This window comes from Trichoplax adhaerens, genomic scaffold, assembly GCF_000150275.1.
Source record: "Trichoplax adhaerens TRIADscaffold_19 genomic scaffold, whole genome shotgun sequence".
Lineage (NCBI taxonomy): Eukaryota > Metazoa > Placozoa > Uniplacotomia > Trichoplacea > Trichoplacidae > Trichoplax > Trichoplax adhaerens.
Window position 1 is genome coordinate 440,223 of NW_002060961.1, and position 14,170 is coordinate 454,392.

General features: G+C 35.2%; 1 protein-coding gene across 1 annotated transcript; it reads right to left on the minus strand.

Annotated features, from left to right (window-relative positions):
* Nucleotides 1-719: 719 nt before the first annotated feature.
* Nucleotides 720-4,482, minus strand: TRIADDRAFT_38348 (expressed hypothetical protein; the record flags this gene model as incomplete). The annotated part of the gene is made up of 9 exons (XM_002116962.1): nucleotides 4,459-4,482; nucleotides 2,993-3,087; nucleotides 2,676-2,754; nucleotides 1,760-1,862; nucleotides 1,492-1,559; nucleotides 1,332-1,354; nucleotides 1,138-1,248; nucleotides 937-1,020; nucleotides 720-840 (listed from the first exon to the last, which is right to left on the minus strand). Exons 1-9 carry the CDS (start codon nucleotides 4,462-4,464, stop codon nucleotides 720-722), a joined length of 690 nt encoding a protein of 229 aa, XP_002116998.1. The 5' UTR covers nucleotides 4,465-4,482.
* Between the last annotated feature and the right edge of the window lie 9,688 nt (nucleotides 4,483-14,170).

Here is a 14,170-nt window from a genome sequence, read left to right on the forward strand (position 1 = left end):
TATGATCCAAAGATGAATGAATGTACAATAAATATAAATCTATAAGAATTAAAGACAGTTTATGATTTTCTAATAATAGTAGTGTATTGCCACTGCTTATGAGAAATTGATATCAAGTATCAAGTTCATTTCAATAAAAGAATCAAAGTTCACCCTTGAAATACACATACATTGCCGGTTTTAATCTGTGCTAAACCAACAATGTCCACTTGATTACTTCGGATGTACAAATGAGGATCTATTACATAATGGAAGCTGTAGTGATTACAGCAGTGATTGCAAGATTCAACGTGTTCAATGAGTAAATGTAAACGATAATCTATAGAGTGGCTGATATACTCAGTTTTCAATAAGATAAAAAGCTAAAATTATAAAATGTTTAGCTAAAGTATACTGTAATGTAAACTGAATTTACTCATACACATACAATTCCTCACATTATGATGCATATACAACACAGGCATATCCTGACGTGTATTCGCACGCTTTATTATGAAGCAGTGTAATTACAAAAGGTAAGGTATGATTGAGATCAAAAAATCGCTGAAGTTAGTATATTGGTTAAGTCAGCCTTTGATCAACAATTTCAAGCACTACAGAAGACTCCGTAATAATTTATGGTAAACAGTTGCTATTTAAATCGATGTAATATCATAAGTACAGTACAGTGAGCCTTAAAGGCCGAGGTGAAATGTGCCTGTACTTCGATCAATTAGAAATTATGGGCATAACTTGTTTACAAAGTTTATAAATCGATATCCAAAGGTCCTAAGGAATGCAGGGCAACTTGGTCGGGAAGTTAGATACTCTATGGCCAAACGGTATTGATAGAAAACTTGCCTAATAAATGATCACATAGATGAAATGATAGTTAGTAGAGGTGGACACTATCTGCAGCATTAGGTCATTAAAAGTAGTAGTAGCTAAGGTACAAACCTAGAATATGGATTTCTTTGTGAAGTATAGCGCATACAAAGAAATCTGTAATAGACGAAAGGTAGCAAAATACTGCCACCACCACTGAAAAAAGATTTTAATTACAGATTATCATAATTACATTTGATGTCGAATCGCATAGTTATTCTAGTAATAGATAATCCTTTATAATCATATAGCTCCTTCGAGTGAATAACATACGAAAACAATTGGAATATAACCATGGGCATCAAGATAACTTCAGTAGACGCAGCAAACATCATCAACATTTGTTGCTTTTGATGAACGTAACTGGTTAATCCACGAAGCATCCTAGATGATAATGGATGTACAATGTAAGGATTAAGTTTCAAATGATATGTAATGTTAGCAACAGTAGGTACTATTATACATACTGGAATGATCCAGGGCTAGTAAGCTATGAATTTGAAGATAATTGTATGAGTCAGTAATAGTGGGTGAATCATTATAAAGTCTGACAAAAGTAAGTTATCATAGCTCTAGAAAATTTTATGATATAAAAGAGACCATACAAGATATTCAAGAGATGCTTACGTTTAATAGCGTAGTTGTGAATGTACAAGCATGTAATAGAGCAAAGATACCAACTGGAAATAAAACAGCTGAAACAGATAAAATCTTTAAGTTACCGCTTTTCATATTATAATTATTATTAATGCAATTGCAAATACATGCGCATATATAGTCTACCAATGTGTAAAATACTACTCTCGGATAAAGACACAAAAGCACAAATGAACTATTTTAAATTCAAAATGGTAAATCAAATAATGGTCAAGTTATTAGTAACCTTTTTACTTACGGGTTATCGGCATATGGGCCATAAAGAGGAAACAGAACAAAAGATAATGGAAGCTATCTTCTCGAACAAGTTGGTTTAAGTATTCGCGTGACATTTGAAAAGGCTAAAAGGAAATAACACAATCGTACTACTCTTTATTTTAACAGTTTCAAATGACATAAAAGGATGGCTGCCACTGTTCTATTACTGATGTAAATTGACTAGACTTGAAGACATGAAAAAGAAACAGAATAGAAGATAATAGAAGCTATCTTCTCGAACAAGTCGGTTAAAGCATTCGCGTGATATTTGCAAAGACTCTTACAGAAAGAATACAATCATACTAGCTTTCGTTTGATAGGTTAGGAATGAAATAAAATGATGAAGGTCTCCCGTCCCATTCATGATGTTAATTGACTGGACTTTAAAGTTGATGAAAACTTGAGGTACAATACAAAAACAGTAACTATATACCGTACAATAGCATGTAGAAGTACTACAACACATCTATTTAATAGTTATAAAGCAAAATTGAATTATTGATTTTGGACAGTAAACATTAGCAATATTGATTACTTCGTGTGTACGCTCATATCTCATTAATTCAATGGCTATATTTACCCACTACATGATAATCTAGGGACGAATACTAGATAAAAATTGATAGTTTAATGCACACAATTTTTTGGTTCGTTAATTAAAATTGGATTAACGTTTAATTTAATATGAAATCTACAATACGAACGTTGATGAACTATGGACAGGTACACTACTATCACAAAATACCCGTTGCATGATCATTAAATGATTTAACATAACTGATGTGAATTTTCATAAACATACAAGATGGCACATCAGATACTTAAAATTTGGATAGCAAGGCTTACAATCGGTAAGTACATCAATACACGGTGATTACATTGCTAGTTCTAATTACCGGAGAACGTTGATAAGTTCGTATGGAGGAAGTAATGGCACCACACATTATTGCTCTTCTGTAGTGTACTAGTTGAATTCTAGCGTAGAATAGGTAAAAAATTCATTTTCTCTTTATTAGAGCGTCTGTCTAGAGAATTTGATGGCGATACTATTTGCTCATTATTTCTAAAATTACGATCGTTTTTTCGTTATCATGGAAGTATTTTGTTGATTCTGTTCTTATTGCCTTATTCTCTATGCTCATATATATACAGTATATGCGAGTATACAGTACAGTAAATGCAAAAGAAAATTCCGACGTTTACAATAACTTACCCAGTAATAGGAAGAATATAAAAGATGCAACTCCATACTGTTACAATTCTGGAGATCCACATACAAGTCTGCAATTTATTCTGGGTTAAAAATTCCTATCCAAGAAGGTAAATGAACAAGGGATTAATTCAGAATTGATTGATTTTCACTTTCATGTCGTTTCGACTATAGTGGATAGTAGAGCTATACAGTTCCATCACGCATTGAACTATGCAATACACTAGAGTGGTGAACAAAGATATTCTCCTCGTTGCTCATTTATGTAGTGTCTATGCTCATACAAATTGAAGGATTTTTAGGATATAGTCCATATGAGAATTAAGATTGTTTCTCCACTAAAATACATATAGATCTCATTTATCTTATGGCAATTTTGATCCTATTTGCTGACAGGACGTATATACTATCCTACAATTGGACTGGTTGAGAGTGTTGATGCTACGATAGATAGTTATCGATTGCATCTCTTTCATAAGTCTATGGAACGTCATTAACTTGATGGCCTTAGCTACGCACGATTGAGGACCATCATTTAGAAATAGACAGTTTGATCCACGTTGATATAAGGACTACCAGTATAAATTGCAAAGAACTTGAAAAGTGAGGGAATGTAATTTACGCTAAATCGAAAAGGGATAGAGCCGATTGAATAGGTTAGTATCTCTATGACTAGTTTGCTGATCATTGAGTACAAGTACCGTCATTGTTGCATAATGCTATAGCACTGCAGTTAATACTAAAAGTTATATCAACAGTTACTCATTTATAGGGTGTAAGTGAAGGATTTTGATTCTTTCAGTCGGTGTGGAGAAGAAAATATGTAGGCTATCGCAATCGGGAACGATCCGTCTTTGTTTGGTCGGACAGACAAGGAAAGCGCTTTGCGGATCCCATTCATTTCACGTCCATGATCCTGTAGTGATGTCGCTGGCAGCACATTGATACTATCTACTATTTGAGTGATTGAACTAGCTTATTTTAGGATGGATCCTATCCCTTCGATTAGTCGTCATGATGACTGAATGGCTTTTAGTGTAGTATGATCCATCAGCATGATCACTTCTGTATGCTCTAGCTAATAAAGAAGCAAATGCTGCTGATGATCGTTGAGCAGCCATCGTCAATCCCTTTGATGAAATGGAATGGGAGACTATTGACACTACTGATAAGACTACAAAGAGGATACATCATCCATTGAACTTGTTCAATCCTTTTTTCTGTCGTTTATTCCAAGGATGGAATAGCTTAGTCGTCGAATGGCAAACTGTACAAGCAGAGGCATGGGCAAAGCGAAAAAGACAAATTGGAAATCAATGACATGATTGATGACTTAGTACAGCACTATCAACGGGGGGGGGGGAGACCAGAAAATAGTAGTTTCAATTCTTCCTTTCAAAAATTTTCAAGTCATGATCCTCTATGGGCTAAAAGCATTGGATGATGACTACTCTATCGTCGTTTATTACCTTCATAGATTGCGGCCTGGTGGCTTGCTGTTGGCTAGAAGAACTCTCCGACATGTTGTCTATTCTGATCGACTTTATGGAGGTTGTAGAGTGGAGACACTGTATCTATATACTGTATAGTGTATACTGTACACTGTACACTGTACACCGTATAATGTACAGTGTACAGTGCAGACTATGCTACAGTATTTTGCACTGGTTCAGTACAGTATGTACAGTACTGTAATGAGATCGTTGTGAGGTTGTACTGTACTGTACAGTAGAGTGAAGACACTGTATTTGTACGGTACACTACGGTATTTTGCACTGGTACAGTATGTACTGTAATAGGATCGTGTGACGTAATCACAAAGCATCATTGGCCCATTCGACTATGGATGACGATGATGGAAGATGGTCAAGTGTTGGATCATGCTGCCAAATTTCGAGAAATTTCCATGCCAAGTCAAGTATCGATTGGACTTTTACTGCCTGTACAATCTGAAAATAAAATATAGAAATAGGTATCTAGAGACAATCTGTCTACAGCATTGCACAGGGTACATGTGTCAAGACTGCTGCATTCAATCATGACTTGGATCATAATGAGTACAGGATGGAAAGTTGGCCGCACTTTCCTGTCTCTTTCCAAGTCGATGTTGGCCATTCCCAAAGGAAGAGAGGTCAAATATTCATTGATTGATGAATGAATAATGAATGATGACATGGAATTATGGTGTCTTACTGTATTTACGAGTATACAATAGTCGACGAAATAGACCACTGATGAAGCCAATACAGGAATTGCTGACTCAGTCGAGTCCAACGTCCGATGGTCCATCTATCACCAAAAATGACCTCAACATAAAACTGGTGTGGCCTAGGCTTTTCAAAGTTCAACAATAGCTCAACTTTCTCATACTCCAGCTGCAAATTACTGCACTTTAGTAAGCCTGTTTGATAGATCACGGACTACTAGAAATTTTCCAGGAAATATCTAGTAGTCCGGGTACACTGTACAATATAGGCTTACTATAGGAAATGGCAAATTTTTGAACTTTCAAAAGCCTAAGCTATACCAGCTTGACTCGCTTGTTACTTTTGTATGATATACAACTATAGACTTCATCTCCATGGATTCTACTGAGTTCGGAGTAATATTGCTAAATGTGTGGGAGCCTTATTAGATAGTCTATCTTACTGTCCTGCACAACATCCCAAAATGTGTAAAGCCAATATCGTATCTAATCGGTGAGCTATGTTGTCAACACCGGTTAAATCGCGATATCCATTTCATCACTGGTATACTGTACACGACATTCTGTTATACTGTAAGCAAAGCCAATATCAGCTGACTCAACTCCGTACTTCCTTTGATTGATGACAGTAACTAATTAATGTTATACGAGACCGCTATGACAGGTACATCGTCCGCAATGGCCAATACACAATTACCCATTTGTACAGTCGATCATTGCAAAACAGTGATCAATCAATCATAAATAGTTCAATTATCGTTCTAGCCGCGGAACCCAAGGGGAAACTGTGGAAGCAAAAGAAAGAAGGAAAATGCCAAGTTCCTGTATTGCAAAGGGAATTTCTATCTGCATCATATCTACCTGGGCATAATAAAAATCGAGTATCTGTTGATCGCTGATTGTGGATTATGACAGTATATGAGCTTAAGTGGAGTTACTACTTACGTCCATGTTTGGACAACGTCAACAATTAATGAATACGACACTGATTGGACAGTAGAAATGACACAATCATAATGAGTGTAGTGTTGTCCTATAGTACCGTAATGTGGCATTTTTACCCGTACATAGGAATGGTGAATACATTCGCTACGGCGGTATCGCGAAACTAGAAAGGCTCTTATTCTGAGCTGCCATTAAAGGGAAAATTCTCTTCCAATGGAGGCTAAATTTTGCCTGCTACTGCATTTGCATGACGTCATTCCTTTCCCTCCATGCCTCGAGCGCAGCTGCGCAATATCGTTCATACCATAGGCAATTGGGCAATGGGCATGCTTGCCGTAGGTCACGAGGTAAAGATCTCTTTGTCTTTCTTTTTCTTCGAGGTCACGAGAAGTGCCCGCTTAGCCAGGAAATTCGGGACCACTTCATTACCGTCACGGTCCGTTATAGTACCGGATCGGTCATGGACTCTAGGGCTGAACCGGACCGGGTTAGGTCCTGGTTATAAATCCACTTGGACTCCACACCAGTCCGGCAGTCTCAGTTCAAGTCGCTATGGTGATTTAGCCAATTCTCTCAGTCTGTCGAATCGGCTGTTTGTGGACTTTTATAGTAATTTTACATTGATAAAGGACATATTATCTTCGATCAAGGTGGTGTAGAGCTAGATCTACTTTAAGTCGTTGCTGTAGTCCATTGCAAGAGTTGCTACATTGCCAATTGGAGCCTATCACTACTAGATATACTGCATTGATTCTTTTAGCGATCTGTCAGCCGGTACTGGTCAGCCCCAACTCAATATCCTATTGGGACCCTACATCCTAATTGCTGTCCAGGCAAGCGGCAGGTGGGTGGTGCGCCGTCAAGAAAGACTTAATTAGAGGATCCTGTCCTTAACCACTTTCTCAAAGAGACGAATAACTCATTAAAATCGATTCATATCATTTCTCCAGAGCTGTGATACTAGCACACAACCATCAGCCTCTTACTGCTTAGTGGCACAGATAGGTAAAGTAAGATCTAAAATTAATCAATTAATTAATGATTGATCGATATCTTGGATACAAGTATCAATTTCATGACTGTCACGGAGTCGATGCATTAATTTATTGGCTATCGCTACAGGTGATTGCTCATTTGTCATATACGAGTAAAAGAAAATAGTCGTGATGGCTTCCAATACGACCACAACAACGACTGATCCTGGTCAGAATAATTCAAGCCAAAATGCTGCTCAAAATTCTACCTCACCACAAAATGATACGCAATCGAATGATTTAAACCTTTTTCGGAAGCAATTATGGCATGCAGCGGAGACAGGTAGCGGAGAAGAATTTGTAGAAACTATTCGATTGATTGCTAAAACGATATTTGGAAGTGATTGCTATTCTATTCAACCTCTTATTGTTGGTAAAAACACTCATGATGATAATCAATCCGATCAGAATAAAAACGATAAAACTCCATCACCACAACGTCAATTTTCCAATATTCTCATACGATCGAATGATGGCAATAAAAATGATAATAAAAATAATAACAATAATAATAATAATGATAATAACAATTACAATGAATCAAATGCCGTTAACCATGCTAGTAGTCAAATCGAAAAGGACAGGTTACATCAGAGTGCGTTAACTATCAATAAAGTGGGTTATGTTGACGAAAGGCTCAAGAATTCTAGTCAAGATAACCAACAACAGCAATCATCTGATCCTAATCAAGGTCAGACTGCACAATTACAGCAAGAAACGAACGATACTAAAAACGAAAAGAAAGGCGATAATCAACATGTTCATGATAAGTTGCAAGTGATACCTGACACAGCGGATACTAAACCAACGGCGAAAGATAGTCAAAGCAATCATGAAGCCGATAGAAATGACCCCACTCAATCTAATAATCAACTTGCCTCAAATAATATAAATATCGATAAAAACAATAACAATGACGACGATATCAATGCAACACAGAAGGATTCTTCGTTACAAAAGGAGACCCAAGGATTGACTCAACAGGCTGATCAAGTTCTCCCTGCTTCCAATCAGGAGGAAGTTATAACTCTATCTCAACAACATCGTCAGTTAACTCGTGATGCAACACGTACTATTACTGCAAACTCCAATCAAATATCATCAGATGTAGATGATGATGATGATGATAACGATGCAAGTGCTAAGTCTACCCGCAATGATGAATCAGCTGATGATCATAATAGTCAACTTGCCTCAAATGATATAAATATCGATAAAAATAATAACAATGACGACGATATCAATGCAACACAGAAGGATTCTTCGTTACAGGAGGAGACCCAAGGATTGACTCAGCAGGCTGATCAAGTTCTCCCTACTTCCAATCAGGAGGAAATTATAACTCCATCACAACATCGTCAGTTAACTCGTGATGCAACACGTACTATTACTGCAAACTCCAATCAAATATCATCAGATGTAGATGATGATGATGATAACGATGCAAGTGCTAAGTCTACCCGCAATGATGAATCAGCTGATGATCACCAGTCTTCATCGCAAGAGAATCAAACAACTCTAGAAAATAATTCCAATTCTGAGCTAAGCGGCACAACCAATGAAGAGTCAGCTGATCATGAACATGCTAATATAATGCAACTTACCAAGACCGAGCAGAATACTAAGGCAATTGAAAAGGAAAGTGTAGATGTTACTAGTGATGAAGATAAAACAATTAAAAAGAATACTGCAACAGAAAATGAGGATGACAACCAAGACTTGGATTCGAATGCTCTTACCAGTGTGTCAAGTAAAGATCAATTCAATCAAACTACCGCATCTAATAATTTAATAGAGGACGATCAAATTAAGAATTTAGATTTAGATGCAAAGGAAGCCAAAGCAAGTATAACTGAAAGAACATCCTCTGATAGTAAGAATGATGGCATAAATACCCAAGGTAAGAAGGAAAAAGTAATGCAGTAATCATAGCAGGTAATAGTTACAGTCAAAATCAAGAATCAATAGTTTTCACTTTGCTAATAATGCTTGGAATAACAATCAAAGAGATCTTATCGTCACATCTGCATCACTAGGAGAGAAAGATCAGCCAGAGTTTTCAGACTCCAAGGATAGTGAAATACAAGCAAATAGAACAGAGAAACTATTTCCTGCAACTAAGAGTAATGAAGATAGTGGCGAAGAAACGAAAGAGAAAGCTGAAGAGAGGTCAAGTACTAGTGCTATAATAGAAAATAAGTGTGATCAAGAATTAAACTCGAGCAATGCTAATGCAGCCACAATAAATGATCAGAAAGCTCTTGATGCTGTATCTGATACGACACAAAAGGGAGGTCAGCTTCAGAATTCAAATACAGGTAGCACTGAAATACAAGCAAATATAACAGAAGATAAATCTTCTGCTGCTAGTAATGATAACATTGTTACTAAAGATAAGGTGGAAAATACTGAAGAGAGATCAGGTACCTATACTGTGATAAAATATAATAAAAGTAAAATTTTAGATTTGAATGCGGCAGTTAATACTGTATCACTGTTATAGATAATATTTAAAAGAGATCTAATCACAATGTCTATAGCAATAAAAAGCAATGATCAACTTGAAGACGCTAATTCCAATAAGAATGGAAGGCAATCAAATGACATGGAAAAAGTAAGTTCTGCTGGTAATAATGATAACACTCCTACTGAAGATAAGAATAAGAAAACTGACCAATCCGCCGCTACTCGTGAAGCCGATAAAAACAATAAAAATGTTACAGAAACTGATAGTAATGCAGCCACGCAGACTTCAGCCAACGAACGTCGATTGGAATATACGCATGCTATGGTGAATGACTACAGAATCTTATGTACTATACTAGTTTTTTTACGAATTGATAGCAGTTTGGGTATTGTCATTAAATTCCTCTTCAAATTGTCTCAAAATGGTATTTTAATTGCTGCTGTTACAGCATTAATCTCATCCAATTTATATCATAATACTGTTATAGTTCGATAAACTATCAAGAAATGAAAGTTGATGTAGATAAAAATAGTGCTTTTAATTTACAGTGTATGCACCTTATGATGCAGTTACCAAAGCTAGCAGTACTTTACATGTCAATAAGTGTTACTCCATTTCAATACAGGCATATAAGCTTTAATAATTAATTGAAATATATACCAACAACTGAACGCGAAATAGACATCCGTATTAATAAAAATATATCTAACTCTAAGGGTATTTAATTCTTAACTTTTACACAGAATATGAATTTGATAGCAGCCGTGCGTGTATTAGTTGGACAAGGTGGTGACGTCAATGCTAAGGATTCGGTAAATATTTCGTCGTCACCCTTTTTAATATACTGTGCAACCCATAATGGGATTTACTGTTACATTTCTTCCTACTACATATGTATACCGATTAGCGAGATCGTGATTATTGTGAAGTAATTAATGGCTAATTATGCTACATGAACATGCATATAGTTGAAATAGTTTATTATGATACCAATAATAATCCTATGTCGTTATAGAGTAAGTTATTATAATATGATTAAAGCTTCAATAATAATAATTATTCAACGGTATGTTTTTTTTTTACTAGAATAGGAAAAGTTCTTACTATAATAATATAGTCTGTGTGTACGCATGTAATTTTACTTTTTACAATACACGAAATCGCTAATTGCAAGGAATTAACTAAAATTTATAGTCATAATTTGGATACTTTTTCAATACAACAATTAAAACGAGGGTTTGCAAGTTAGATATTATTTTACTGAACCTTTATAAATACTGTTACTGTACGTTTTCGTCTACAATATAGAATGGTCTTCCATTACTGCATTGGGCAATTCGCCTTGGTAGCATGGATATTGTACAAATGTTACTCCACGCTGGTGCCGACGTGAATATTCGGAATGCTGTATGAATTAAATGTTTTACTCATCTGTTTATTCTATTATTACATTTAATTTTTATGTTAAATATATTTACGTAAGAAATTACAATTAACATGAAGTAGTTGCTTATAATGCAGTAATTCGTTGGAAGTTTATCTATCTTAAAGTTTTTTATTCAATGAGTGTAAGCGTCTAATATTGGCAATCACATTACATATTGATGCATTCCTCATATTTCTTTCTTACCAAAATACAGAAAGGTTCTTCTCCAATAATTTTTTCACTCCTATTTAACCGTGAAGCAATCATTTATACCTTGCTAAATATTGATAATAAGGTATCAAAATCTTTAAGTAATACAGTCGATAAAATAGAGGAGACTGTTCATGAAAATACTGTATTATAATAACTGCTATATATTACTAACTATATAGGCAGGAAATACTTCAAGTCGTAAAGCTGTTAATGCTGGCTTACTCGCGGGAGTTATCGCCCTGGCTGGACTACCTGGAATTAATTGTGAATTAGCTGACAAATACAAAAGTGCTATGACTGTTAGCTTTTCACCACAATTTATGGATTTAGTACCAGCTGATAGTTGGTCTACTTCAATAGATTATCTTGCCATGACTAAGGTAATTCTACAGTTATTTTCTACGAGTTCAGCTACTGCTCTTATAATTTGATTACTTTTTGTTCTAGAAGAGCTAATATCGCAGCGTTTTGCTCAATTAACGTACACCAAAAACGATTCGTTTCACAACATAAATGTGTTGAACTTCTTTCGTAATAGATGCAAATCTTACCATGTATTTTAAATTATAACTATACATTAAACTCCAACCGATTCGATAGATGTACAGTATATACTAAACATTACTATAGATGGTCACTGGTAATCTTTTCGTAATTTGCACTTCAGATTCAGACTTTGAGACATACATGTGAAAATATCACTAGGTATCGTTTAGGTCTAGGCTAAATTCAATGCAAACTTCCTATTTATTTTTTGTTATTATTTAAGGCTGGATTAAATGCACTGCATGTTGCGCTTTACTATGGCAATGATGATCCGATAGTTTTGGAATCGCTTTTAAAAAATGGTTGCATTGCTAATGCAAAAACTAATGTAAGTAGAGTAACGGAAGTAGACTTTGGAGATCTTGTAAGTAGTACAATAGACATACCTGTGGTATGTGCAAAGATTGCTGATGATATAGCAGATAAATACATGTGTATCGATATTGCAGGAATTAGCTGATGTATCATAATGTCATTGTTCGTCATATATATTTCTAATGAACTGACCGTCTTAATAATAGGACGGATACAAACCATGTCACTTTGGGGCGATAGCTGGAAAGGCGAAAATGTTGAAAATTCTCGTCCAAGCAGATACTGATGTAGATGTACCAACAAAGGTTTTGATCAGAACTAATTTATTACACTATGATTTGAGTTTATAAAGTAAAGTATTACCATACTAAGATTAATTTTAAATTAACAGAAAGGGTACACTTCATTGTACTTGGCTGCCGCTAGAAATTTTTATGACGTAGTCAAAGTATTAATAGAAGCGGGAGCTGATGTTAATAAAGTTACAGCGGTAGGGAGATTTAATTAAAATTCAAGTTAGGTCTAGCCTATAAACGTAACTTCATGTTTTCAAAAGTGATATACGTACTGTAGTATGGGCAGGAAAGCCTAACTTTTATAAAATATCGTGATACTGTTTACGATAATAAATAATATAGCTAATGTTTATGTATTTCATTAAATTTAATTGCTATATAAACACGTTTTTAAATATTAGACTGAGGGCTTAACACCTCTTCATGTTGCTGCGTATAAGAATTTTTTGGCTATTGCAAAGCTGCTTGTTGATGCTGGAGCTTATGTCGATATACCTTCAAAGGTATTTTGCAATTGAATATGCTAATTTAGTTATTATTTGTCTAATTTATTAAAATGATTGCTAATATCGTTGTATACTTTGATTTACGAAGTAATATTTGATTATAATTATTAATATATTTTTGATCTTAATTCTAATAGACAAAGAGTACACCCTTAAGGAATGCTAGAAATTATCCCGAAATGTTAAAATTGTTGGAAGATCCAAAAAGCAAGGTATTTTAGTTTATTAGAGACATTAATGAGATGAGTCGTAATGAGAGCCGTTTATTGTACGCTATGCACTAGTGCACTTTCTAGGAGCGTAGAAACTTTTAGGAAGCTATCAGCGATACGTGTATTCTCTTCTAAATAGTACTGTGTATATTGTACCACTAGATTAGTCGTCATTTCGTGACATGGTATATGACCTTCGTAGCTTAGCATAAATATTGGTGTTTCAGTTTGAAGCTAAAAAGGAATTATAGCCTTATTTTCTATGAATATCGTAACAAAGTGAAGGTTCAGTTTAATACGTAAAGGTCAAAGAGCTTTCCTTTGGTTAAGTTTAATAGATTTTATCCGCCTGTATCATTTACAAATTATAGCGTTTTCCTGCTCCGAATACAGCTAATACAAATAAAAATGTACCGAGTTCAAATGCAAACGCATCAGTGAAAACTCCTGTTAATAATTCCAAAGGAACAGCAAACAGCAATACTAGCGGTGCTGCAAATTCTGCTGCAGCTAATAAGAAAACAGCGACGCCTGCCTCAAAGGTACGGATACTAGTGAAAATTTATTAGTATATTGAACGATATGGCCTGATTTTATTGATAATGTAGGATGATGTTAAATTTCTATCTCCTGTGTTGATTACGAGTCAAAATACGACTAAATTCTCTAAGCTTTCATTTATTAAATGGTGCAATTTGATTTTGCAATAACTAAAACCTCAAAGTTAATGTTACGGTGCCTTGTCACCTTAATGAGTAATATTGTGTAGAGCTTCAAGGCTCTAATTGGTTCTTAATTGGTTTATTCTAATTACAGTAATATACTTTACCAATTTTGCCTATACTGAGTCCTGTTATTGATTGTAACATGTAATCTTATACTAAACGTAGAAAATGATTAGAGCTCAGTTTGTTAAAATGCACCAGCGGCCGCTCCCAGAGAGTATAAAAGGAGCGAGCTCACAACGACTAGTTGTTCCGAAATTCAGTAAATATAAAGGCTCGCCGAGTGATAC